This window comes from Gekko japonicus, unplaced genomic scaffold, assembly GCF_001447785.1.
Source record: "Gekko japonicus isolate JY-2015 unplaced genomic scaffold, Gekko_japonicus_V1.1 scaffold115, whole genome shotgun sequence".
NCBI lineage: Eukaryota > Metazoa > Chordata > Lepidosauria > Squamata > Gekkonidae > Gekko > Gekko japonicus.
The window spans coordinates 1471713-1484367 of record NW_015163095.1 but is presented as its reverse complement, the minus strand read 5'-3'; the positions used below and the strand labels follow the sequence as shown (position 1 = coordinate 1484367).

The window sequence follows — 12655 nt, the reverse complement described above, 5'->3', positions numbered from 1 at the left end:
CTCCTTCCTCCTCCTTCCTCCTCCTCCTCCTCCTCCTCCTCCTCCAGTCTGTCACTGGCCATTTCCTTCCCAATGGTAAATAAGTGTATTCAAAGTAAAAGTAGGAAACAATAACAGTGGAGCTATTAAAAAATCACTTCATGATGAATATTCAGTCTAACTTAATTCAGGAGGAGAATTGACCAAAAATCAAGGGGTGACGAGAGAATGAATGTTTTGAGGGCAAATAGGATTTTGTGTTTTAGTGCACTTCCTGCCCTTCCCGCATACAATTGTACTTATTCGATACACCTGTATCAAGGGGGGAAAGTAATAATTTGGCACAGGTGTTTATGGCTGATTCATGGAAAAAAAATTCCCCAATAACTGCAAATGTCATGAGGTAGTTTGCTTATGTGAAAGCCACAGCCGTCCCTTGGTAACTACCACTCATGAGAACTACAATTATATGAATGAAGGTAATTCTGATTATGTGGTACTGCTTATTTTATAAGACTAGTTTTCAGTAATATCTAGGATATAAAAAGCAACATACTTTAAATAAGATCACGCTGGACCAGACCAGGCAAAAATCAAATAAAGCTTCTGGCAGACACACGATGTGTGAGGGAAGGCTATGACAAAGGTTGCCAAACTAGTTTCCAATGGAGACCATTGTTGATGATGGTAAATACAAATTAAAATCATAAAGGAGTCAAAGAAAATGGACTACTTTCTTAGAAGGGAGGTGCTAGGGTTCCATGAGTTTCATGGTTTAGGGCCATTTAGGATGTTTGAGATATTCCTTTAAAAGATAGCACCACATACCAGGGGAAGGCCCATCATTGCATCTCGAGCCTGCCCAGGCCCTGCTACAGTTAATTCCCCTCTCTGCTACACCATCACCTCAGTCCACATCTGCTGCTGTTCTGAAGTCTTTAAAAAGAAGTTGGGATTTGATCACAGTTTAACATCCAGTTCAGTACTGGGCAGTAATGAAATATTCTGTTCTTCATTTATTTCTAGATGTGTGCATTAAATTTCCCCCCAATAGTATAACTTTTACTCTATAAAGTATGTTCATTTGTTTAGAACAAGTGTGCACTACTGCATATTAGTCTCGATGTCACCTGTGTAAACAGTTCTGGTCTTAAAGAGCCACTCTCTTTACCTTGGTTGTACAGAGCCACATGGAGTTAGGAATTACACAGACTGAAAGGGGAACAGTCAAAGGGGGATCCCATCTCCAGCATCCCATATTAGCATGTATGCCATACAACGGAAGGGCCTTTTGTCACAAACAAATATCCCAAAATAGGCATGTGGTTTTGCGGCAGGTTCCTGTGGATAGAGGGAAAAGAAAGTTTCCTGCCCCCATGGAGATAACATCCCCAGTGAAAGTGTTAAGGAAGCAAGATAAGGGAGCAAACTACATATCACAAGCACATTCGTGCAACAAAATCCTGCCCTCCTTAATAAAAGAAAAGCAGCCTCTAGAGCTTGTAATTCTGAGTTTCGGAGTGGTGGAGAGATGTGCTTGCTTAACCCTTTCCCTAACATCTGTTTTTCCATTCAAAATTGTTTCTCAAGCTGCCTCTTCCCCTGTTGGCTTCCAGATATGTGTTGGGGATGAGGGTAGCATGTACAAGGGGATTTTGAGTGGAAAAAAGAGTAAGAATGGAAAGGGTTAAGCATGCATTTACACACATGCTCACCACTCTTCTGTTCAGAAGAGACATCTTTTCACGTGAAAAAGTCAAGGCTTTATGATGTACATGCATATAATGTGAAATTAGCCCAACAGTATGGCTTGTATGTTCTGACTTTATTAATTGCGAAGAAAAGTGGGGAATCTAAGAGTTTGCAGCTTACATCTCTTCCCCCCCCCTCACCCACCATTTCCTTTATGTGAAAGCCCCCTTAGCCTTTCCCCTTATCCTACTACCTTCTCTCCTTTCCATCCACTAGCCAACCTTCCTTTATCAGTTCTCCTGTCTTCAGTTTTCCTTCTTGCCTTCCCTGACAGTCTCTACTCAGGAAAACTGTTGCCTAGTTGTGCAGTGGGGAACCTGCAAAGACTTGTTAGTCATTAAGGTGCTGGAATTATTCATGATTGCATCGTCAATATTTTGCTTTTAAGAAACTCCCATCCCTCTTGAACTCCCATCAACTTAAGTATTTCTATGGGATTCTACCCAGATTAATTTTGTTAAAATTAGCTTTTCTAAAGTCCACATTACACATCTGAATACATACAACGTTTCCCTTCTCCAAGATTCCTAAATTACGTGGTCACTACTACGCAGGGTGCTCACTTTTCCACCTTCTGGGAAATGAAGTTGTCACCAAGACAGGTCAGGAATTTATTAGACCCTTCATTTTTAGCGGAGTGACTTCCAACAGTTATCTGGGCAATTGAAATCTCCCATAACCACCATGTCCCATCTCTTTGAAAATTTTGTAATCTGGGATAGGAGCATCTCATCCAGGTCCTCTGCCTGGTTTGGTAGTCTATAGCAGACCCCCACCATAATATCACCATTGTTGCTTACTAGTTTTATTTTTACCCAGAGACTCTCATTTGAGATCCATGCTCAGATTAATGTATTTCCTCACAAGCATATACATCCTTGACAGATAATGCTACTCCTCCCCCTTCCTTATTTGCCTATTCCTTTTAAACAAGTTGTACAACTCAGTCCTAATTTTCCAATTGTGTCATCCCACCAAGTTTCAGTAATGTCTATTAGGTCATAGTCCCCTTTCTGTATTAAGACTTCAAGTTCCTCCTGCTTGTCGCGCATTAGTGTAGAGATGTCGGAATCCATGGTTTATGTGCCCTGAATGCTTCATTCCGATGCTTTCCTGCAAATTAATGGGTCCCGGAGTATGTGCCTCTCCCCACAAATCTTTAGTGTTCTGACAAGAGCTGTCCTTGAAAGGGCGGTTCTCTCAGAGCTCTCTCAGCACCACCTACCTCACAGGGTGTCTGTTGTGGATAGGGGAAGAGAAAGGAGTTTGTAAGCCGCTCTGAGAATCCAAGTGAAGGGTGGGGTATAAATCCAATCTCCTCCTCCTCCTCCTCCTCCTCCTCCTCTCCAGTTATTGGCATTATTATTGAAATATATGTTTTGCTGTTCATGGCTCCAGTCTCTATATTTAAGTATCCACAAATCTTTGCATGTTGAAAATTAGATTACATTAAACAAATATCTCATATTTCTCACCCTTTATGGAAATAAATCCTGACTAGTACAGCTGCATGTACAATTTGCCTTTGTCTTCATTTTCCTTGCACTTCTGCTATCAAAGTTTAGGTTGTAAACTCCCTGGGGGCAGGGAACTATCTTTTTGCTTACTGTAGCCTATGAAGCCTCATATAAGTCAATAATTAAATGTCAACATAATAAAAATAACAGGAAGACACGGGAGTGGCAGGGTTGAAAACAAGCAGGAGAATCCGAGCATCCCTTTCCCTCCCATGTTTGAGAAACAAGGGCAAGAGCACACCTACTGCCCCAAGACAGCAACCAAGTTAGAGCTTTTTAGCAAACTGGTGCTTGTTTCTAAGGAGTCTGCTGTCCCTAAAAGTTCATGAAGCCCAATGGAGGGGACAGCTGGCTTGGCACTTCAACAATAGGGCTACTTCCTAGGTTTTAACTTTCACTAATGGTCATGTTCTCACAAACCGCCTCCATGGACACAACTTGACATGAGTCAGACACGGGCACACCAAGTAGAGTACAGGCCCTCTGAAACTGACTGGTAAGTAAATGCTCTTGGGTCAGTGTGGACAGATAAATGTGAAAATTTTACTACAGCATGACTCATTAGGAGTGCCCTACAGGGGTGTTTCTGGTAATGAACTGGTTTATGAGTTATGCAAAAATGCCTGCTTTGGCCTGAATTGTGTTTGAGAGTGCATGAATGTGTGTGAATACAGCAGCATCTTAAATGCCATCTCTTTTTGATCCCTGAAGGAAATATAATTTAGTAAGTAATATGATTTCAGGGGACAAAAAGACCTCTCTCTCTCTCTCTCTCTCTCTCTCTCTCTCTCTCTCTCTCTCTCTCTCTCTCACACACACACACACACACACACACACACACACACACACACACACACAGAGTGATTCATCGGTGGCATACCAAGGAGGGGCAGTCCAGCCCCAGCGCAGCTTGAGGAAGACCTTTGAAGGGGGCCCCTTGAAGCCAGCGTTGTCCTCCTGCCTCCAGCTGAAGGTCTTTCTTTTTATTTTTAAAATGCAGCTCTGGCTGCAGCCACTAGGGCCACAGGGATGTCTCAGCATAGCAGGATAGGCTAGTCAACACTTCCCTTTCTCTAGCCTTCTCTCTCCCTTTCCTTGCACCCAGCTCAGCCAGATCTTGCAAAGCAGTAGTTAGGGTGTTGCATCAAGATAAAACCTTTCCCTCTCTTAATTTCTCTCCCTCTTTTCCACACGTTTCTCATAAATTTCTGCCTCTCTTCACCTAATTTTTCCATGTCCCCCCCCACCTTTGTTTTCACTTCTTGGTCTCAAGACCTTCTCATCCCTGTTCTGCTTGGTGAAGAATGTACTTCAGAGTAGTACAGTAGCAAACCTTTGTTAATATTATGAAGAGGGAAGAGTTAGTATTTCCCCATGATCTAACCAAGTAGCAAAAGGATGCTTCCCCCCTCCTCCACCTCAGGTTGCGAGGTCCACTTGTCACGCCAGTGGGGGGGGGGTTGGGGGCATTCTGCGATGTTCCTGACATGGTGACATCACCTGGAAGTGACATGATTGTGTTGGGGACATCACACAGTGATGCTCTTCATTTTTGGGCAAAACTATATGGTGAAACCGGCTTCAAACCATAGAGTTTTGCCCTCAAACCAGAGTGTTGGCGTGTGATATCCCCAACGCGATGTTACTTGTGGGTGACATCATCGCGTTGGGGGCATAATACAGTAACGTTGCTGTTTGGGAGTGAGGTTCCCCTGCTGGCCGGCTGGCCGGCGGCAGGCAGAAGCCCCCAAAACCAGGGGAACCCCTGCTGGGACTTGGGGACTGGCAACCCTATGCCACTCTTTACATGCATGATAATGGAACATTAATCTGTTTTAGTGGTTATAAATGTGGAACAGAAATTACAGCTCCCAGATCCTAGTCCAACATTTTAACCACCACACCACTCTGGCTCTCATGATGGAATAGCATTTTGGAATTCGAATTTTTTTTTTTACTGGCATGATTATGTAAATAAAAGAAAATTTTCACTGTCCCTATTTCTTTTCTGGCCATTATTATTATATGATTTATTTCATTATTATTACTGAAAATAATTTTGTCGTATAGAGGAGGGGCCCTGACCTGGATAGCCCCAGCCTAGCCTGACCTCATCAGATCTCAGAAGATAAGCAGGACCAACGTGGAGGCAGCCAGTGGCAAACTACTTCCAAACGTCTCTTGCCTTAAAAACCATACGGGGTTGCCATAAATCAGGTGTGACTTGATGGCAAAAAAGAAAAAAGAAAAGAGGAGGGGGATGTTAAAAAATTATCCACCCCGGGCACCAAATAAGCTAGGTACGCCACTGTGATTCATAACCATAAAGTATTTTTGGTGACAGATCCTTACCAGATGGAAATATTCACTATCAGCTTCTAATTTCATGGCCCTAGCCAATCTCTTTACACCAGTCATAGTTCATATTTTCTTAGGGTGTTAAAGCAAAAAACACAGTCTTCCCCAGATATGCTAGGAAGGAATCCAAAGAGGTAACCTTTCTCTTTCCCAGTAACCAAAAACGCCTAGACAACAGAGATGTGTTAGTTCCTGACTCTCACAGTGGATGTTGAGCTTTGGGCTGTAGTGGATTACATAATTGGCAGACTGGTATTTTTGGATGCTCTTTCTGTTCCAGATACAATCTAGTTTCCCCTCTGAGAGAATTGCCAAAGAAGAAATTCCAAGTACAAAGAATACATAGAATTCAAACAGAATGATGTCAGTGAGAAAGGGCAGAATTATTAGTCTGACAGGAACAAAGCAAAATCACTTGGGGAATTCATGGGGGATAAACTTCTGCAATGAGTGAAAAGGACTGAATGTAGAGTTCAGGCAGAGCTATTGCACACCATAGAAGACCTAAGAAATCAGAATGGTGGCACCTTACATAACACCTTACCCAGGAGCGATTTAATGTTTTAATTACCCATCCCTCATGTGAGTTTCATCATAGGCTAAGCAAGAATTTATCTGATTGGGGTTTCTGTCCTTGTAATATATTCGTAAACCTGATTAGTCAAAAGAGCTCATTACTTAAATGCCTTTCTGTATGCAAGGAGCAGGCAAGGTTTGGGGCTACAAAGAGTTTGTAATCAGAATCACAGACTTCGTTTTAAAACATACGTTTCTGTTTGTGAGTTGCCTTTGGGAGTCCTGTGGGTTTAGTTGAAAAGGGATATAGTGGATAACTGGGATTTGGCTTTGAAGGAGGAGAGGTAGGACTCCGTAGAAGCAACAAAGAAGAAGAGTGGATACAGTAAATTGGACTCTAATTCTGGATGAGTCTCATTTGTCCCTGACTGGCAGTGGAGGTGCCAAATACATTAATCCTCATTACTATTTTGTCTTTTCATCTTTTCAATTGTAAATCACTTTGAATGTCTTGACAAGGCGGTTATATAAATGGATTTAATCAATGATAAATTAAGGATAGTCTGGAAGTATTGCATGTCACAGCTGGTGTTCCTAAAGAAGAGGATTCATTTGGACAGGACAGAGTTTGGGTTCCAGAGCCCACGCTGTCTTTGAGTCTTTGTATCCTATGCCTACCTAATGTCTCTCCATACTTTCCCCCACCTTGGTTGGTTAGTGCCCAACTCTTTTGGGGAATTATATAGGTGAAGGATGAATCCCTTGAATAAACATGCTGGGCAGTCTCCTGGAGCAAGCCATGAAAGAGATTTCTCCATTCCATAAATAATGTAAGAGAGGTTTGCTAATAAAAGGATGTCCAGATATTTACTAATCCCAGCCCTGGAGGTGTTCTCACCTTCTGTGCTAGTGATGATGTGCTGGAGAACTGCTGAACACCTCCAGAGATATTAAGAAATCTCAGGAGGAGGGTATTTTGGATCAGGGTTTGGCAACTCTCCTTCAGGTCAGCTGGCCTTGGAGTCATCTGAAAGCTTTATCCTGTTCCACTTTTCTCAGACACCCTGACTCTACAAGGGTGTTTATCTACCTGTGTTACAGTCACATGTTACAGTTTTAGTGCCCCAATAAGGCACCAAGAATCATGCTTAAATATCTCCATTCTTCCCCACCCCACCAACCAAGGTAATCTTACCTTCATCTGTGATGAGGACAGAGTTCAGCAGAGGCCAAAAGGTAAGCAGGAGCATGGCGAGTAAGGTAAGTGGTTCCCCAGACTGCACATTGGTTGCCATGTTACTTGTGGAGCATCCAGGTCAGACCCAAGCCTGGGCCTGATGCATCTGTAGAACTATTGCTCTAGGCTGAGAGGACAGCAGACACCTTCTTGTGTCAGTGCCCTGTACTCCTAGCAGATCATGACTGCTGGGCTTTAGGAGGCAGTGAGACTCAGAGCTCCGAGCCTTTGTTGTTGGACCTCTTCAAGGGAAACTTATCTGGGAAGTGTCAGCCCAGCTGCTCAGGAAGCCTGGGTAAAAGCCTCCTCCAGCCCTAGCCCCACCACTTCCCCAACCCAAACCACCATGGCACGGTCTGTGACAGTGGCAGCCCTGCCTGGAGGCTGTTTCCATCAGATAGGCAGTATGTCCTATCCTTGTGGTGGTGTCTGAGAACAGGCCTCTTGAGCAGGAAGCAAACATTCCCTGTCCCCTTACAGGATGGTATGGAGGACTAGGAAGAAGTTGGCAAGGCTCACAAAATATCAACAGTTCATAAGGATTAGGAATGATGGTAACCTCCATTTGGCGGGTGGACATTCTCCCTCCTGGTCACTGATGTTCTTTTCCAGCAGGCAAATTATGTTGGCTACTAGCTGGGGTAGACAGTGGGGGTGAGGAAAAGTTGCATGTGTTCCTGATACATGGATAAAGTGCAGTCAGAGTCACTTGAGACTGGTTAGACAACTGGTACTGAAAATGAGTTAGGGGCCACCTACTGTGAGGACAAGCTAGGGACCAGGGAGATCTCTGGGCAGTGAATACATCATGGAGGCATTCTCTACCCAGAACAATTCCCTGATTTATTTACTTTAAACATTTATATCCCACTTCATCTCCTTAGGCTCAAAGCAGCTAATGAAGCAACAACAAGGTGCAAACACATAAAACAACCAGCAAAATAAAAATAGCAAACAAGATTTTAAAAAATGTACAGCCAGATCTGTCCAAACAACTCACCCTCTACCAAATATCTTTTTGAAATAAATCTATTCCCATTTATTTGTTCAGTATTTATACCCTGCTCTTCTCCCGAGTGGGGACCTGAAGTCCCCACTATTGTTTTCCCCTCCTGCATTTTATCCTCAAAACAACAACCCTGTGAAGTAGGTTAGGGTGAGAGAAACTGACTGGCTCACTCATGGAGATTCTAGGGAAGATTGGGGATTCAAATCTGGGTTTCCCTAGATCCTGATACTCTAACTGCTACACCTTGCTATTTAATTCAGGATCGAACCAGAATTATGGGGAGGGGGAAGTAGGTGACCAAGCAATTAATGTTTTTGCTGTTTCTGGCTAATGACCAAGGTATACACTTAATAGTTTGCACCTCATGCCCTCAGCTCAGGGTTTTTCCGCAAGCTCAACCCACTCCTGATATCTTGGCAGTCAATCCACAAGCATTGGAATCGGTTTGGGCATGGTTCTTTCATCTATCTGCCCTCTCTCTGCATTTTCACTGTTGTGGGGTTAGTTTATTTTCTTCTGCATGTACCTTAAATAATCTAAGTTTTCAAAGGAGGGTGTTGTTGTCATGGGTGGCATGACAGCACCCTCTCTTTATTTTTTGCGCATGCTTATATCAACATATCAATATCATGGCTGAATTAAAAAATATATCAAAAATAAATACAGGCTTAGGAATGAAGAGAAGAAGTGGGGGGGGGGATAGTCCATTGACACACACACAAGGCCAATGGAGAGGAAGGATAGCATTTCCAGGGCGGGCTGCAGCTGGCTATTGGAGAGGGTCAATGCGATTCCCACACATACCTGCCTATGGAAGAGTGGGGAAGCCTCAGATTGGGGCAGCTCCACCACCCATCTGTTTATGAACCATATGTGAAGTGCTATGCTCCATTTAAACCGAGCCACTTTTTTTCTGGTGCCAGAAGTACCTCCCCCCTTGGGGCTTTTGCTTTTAAAAAAATCTGCACTAAAATATCATTATACCGATACACTATTGTAATAATAGGTTTAACCAGTTCTCCAATTCCAAGCCTCAATTTTTTTTAAAAGCAATTCTCTATCCCCTTGCTCACAGAGCTATAAGGAAAAAGGCATATATCCACAAGGGAACTAGAGACTTACCTTTCTTTTAATGAATGCTGGGAATTCAGAGAACCTGCTAAACTTAATTTTTAGTGCATTATTATTATTTCAGTATATTGATATAGAAGTTTTATATGTTCTTTTAAATGAAACCACTTGTCTTCAGGCTGGGCAGGAGGAGGGAGAGTGGTTTGATGATGACAACAGCAATTATCAAAAAGTGGGCTGGAGGTGGGTGGGTGTGAATGGGACAAAGAAAACTGACAGAAACATTATGCACAATGAAAGAGGGGCCTCAAAATCAATTTCCAGAAAAGATCAGGGTAAAAGTGGTTTCAAAAGAACCATGAAGAAAAAATGGGTGGGGAACAATAAAAAAAGAAACAAAAACTAAAGGCACAAACATGCATGCAGAAATCAGTGGATAAACTGAAGCAGTATGTAGCCACAACTGACATTCGTAAAAAGCTTACAAGTCCTCAGACTGAAGTTCACCTTTTCCCATAGACGGGACTACCTAAAAAGAAAGATGGTGGCTTGAGATTCTGCATGGATTACCGGGGTTTGAATGCAGTGTCTGCCACAAACGCATACCCAATGCCTTTGATTAAAGACTTGCTGGCAGAAGCGGCAAAGGGAAAAATCTTTTCCAAGCTTGATTTACGAGACGCGTATTTTCGAGTCCGCATCAAGGAAGGGGATGAAGCGAAAACTGCCTTCAATACACCTCTGGGGCAGTTAGAATACCTGGTTATGCCCTTCGGGCTTCAGGGCCCCCCAGGGGGTCTTCATGAACTTGATTAATGAAGTGTTGCACGAGCATTTATTCAAGGGGGTGCTTGTTTACCTAGACGACATTTTACTGTACTCCCCCGACTTACCCTCACATGTGAAACTGGTCAGAAAGGTCTTGAGTACGTTGCACAAGCACAAACTGTTTGCCAAACTGTCTAAGTGTGAGTTCCACAAGACACACATTGACTTTCTGGGCTACCGCATTTCGTTAGTCGGGTTGGAGATGGACCCGGGAAAGGTACAAGACGTGGTGGGGTGGGAGGCACCTAAAATTCGGAGGCAGCTACAAGCCTTCTTAGGATTCGCCAATTGCTATAGATCCTTTATTAAAAATTTCGCCCAAATCGCACTCCCCTTAACTGACTTATTGAAGACGAAGGGGAAGGGCCAGGAGGCCACGAGACCCGGGGCGCCGTTAACATGGTCGGCGGAGTGCGATGAGGTGTTCAGGCGACTGAAAGAAATCTTCACGTCTGAACTGGTGTTTGCCCACCCCGATGAAACTAAAAAATTCATTGTCCAAACCAACGCCTCGGATGTAGCCATGGGAGGGGCGATTCTACAGGAAGGGGAGGATGGGCTGTTACATCCGTTAGCTTACATCTCTAAAAAATTCTCAGAGGCTGAGAGACATTGGTCAGTGTGGGAAAAGGAGGCGGGGGCAATAAAGCTAGCGTTGTCTACATGGAGGCACTGGCTGGAGGGGGCGAAGGTACCATTCGAAGTGTGGACTGATCACAAAAATCTTGAGACTTTGAAATCGCCCAGGTGCCTAAATGCTAAACAGCTAAGGTGGGCTGATTTCTTTTCAAAATTCCAGTTCACCCTCCATCATTTCCCAAGATCCGCCAACTCGCTTGCGGACGGATTGTCATGCCTCCCTCAACACGCCAGTCAAAGAGACGTCATAGTGGACTCAATTTTCACTCCCGCCCAGTTGGGAGGTACTGTCACCACTCGAAATCAAGCCGCCATAATCCCCGCCTCCCCCCCATCACAGCCAGCAACCCCTCCCCTCGCGCCTTTATGGCAGAATGATTTCCTCACAGGGTTTTCGGAAGAGGACAAGTCCTTTGTGCAGGGGGTGGAGGATTGTTATGTTGGGGAGAACGGGTGCTGGTATAAAGACGGTAAATTGTATGTGCCCATCACATTGCGGAGTAAAATCCTGGAAGCGGTACATGGGTCGAAACTGGCGGGACACTTGGGATTTGTAAAATCACTGCAACTTCTTAAACGTCAGTTCTGGTGGCCGCACATGCGAAAAGACCTGACTGTGCTTGTGCAAACCTGTCAAATGTGTGCTATGAGCAAGCCGAGGGGGGGAAAGCCACCGGGACTGTTGCATCCCCTCCCTACCCCCAACAGACCATGGGAAGTTATATCGATGGATTTTATCACGGACCTACCACCAAGCAAAAACAAAACGGTCATCTGGGTGGTAGTTGACTTGTTTTCAAAACAGGCTCATTTTGTGCCGTTCCCCTCACTCTCAACTGCCAAAGCACTGGCTGAAGCATTCTTCAATAACGTTGTATGCCTCCATCTTCTACCTAAAAAGGTGATCTCCGATAGGGGTACACAATTTGTCTCCAAGTTCTGGAGGGAGCTGATGGAAATTTTGGGGGTGGAGAGGGGCCTGAGCAATGCTTATCACCCGGAAACTGACGGGCAGACTGAACGAGTGAACCAAACATTGGAAAAAATATTTAAGGTGTTTTACTAACTACCAACAGGACGACTGGTGTGACTTATTACCTCTTGCTGAGTACTGTTACAATAACATGTGTCACACATCCATTGGCATGTCCCCTTTCAAAGCTGCATACGGGTATGACAGTCCTCCCTTGCCGTTCTTGGAGGGTCAACAAGACATGAACTCAGGGGATGCCAACACATGGTGCAAAGCATTGCAACAAGCCTGGCCATTGCTGTGCAAGACGTTGGAGATGGCTAAGGCTGCCTATAAGAAACAGGCTGATAGAGGAAGGGCGGAGGGTTGGGCTCTATGGCCTGGTGACTACGTGTATGTGTCTACTAAAAATATGAAACTCCTACGTCCCAGTAGGAAATTGGGTTGGAAATTTATTGGACCATTTAAGGTGAAAAAGGTAATCAATGACGTAGCTGTTGATGTGGAACTTCCTAAGAATTTAAGGTCTTTGCATTCTGTATTTCATTTCAGCCTTCTTAAAAAGGACAATGGGTCTTGCTCGTGGCGCCAACAGCATCCACCTCCCCCCCTGTATTGGTGGATGGAGAAGCGCACTATGAGATTGCCGACATCCTGGACTCAAAGTTGAAACATGGAAAGCTCTACTATTTGGTTGAATGGACTGATTTCGGACACGAGCACCGAGAATGGGTGGAAGTAGGGGATATTCGGGCCCCTCACATGCTCAGAGACTT

At 44.1% G+C, this 12655-nt stretch overlaps 1 protein-coding gene across 1 annotated transcript in view; it reads right to left on the bottom strand.

The window, feature by feature from the left end:
* Positions 1–7372, bottom strand: part of MPL (MPL proto-oncogene, thrombopoietin receptor) — a 35094-nt gene extending 27722 nt beyond the window's left edge. Inside the window, exon 1 of the mRNA XM_015406563.1 lies at positions 7318–7372. Within this exon, the coding sequence (XP_015262049.1) occupies positions 7318–7372 (55 nt within the window). The remainder of the gene's footprint in view (positions 1–7317) is intronic.
* Between the last annotated feature and the right edge of the window lie 5283 nt (positions 7373–12655).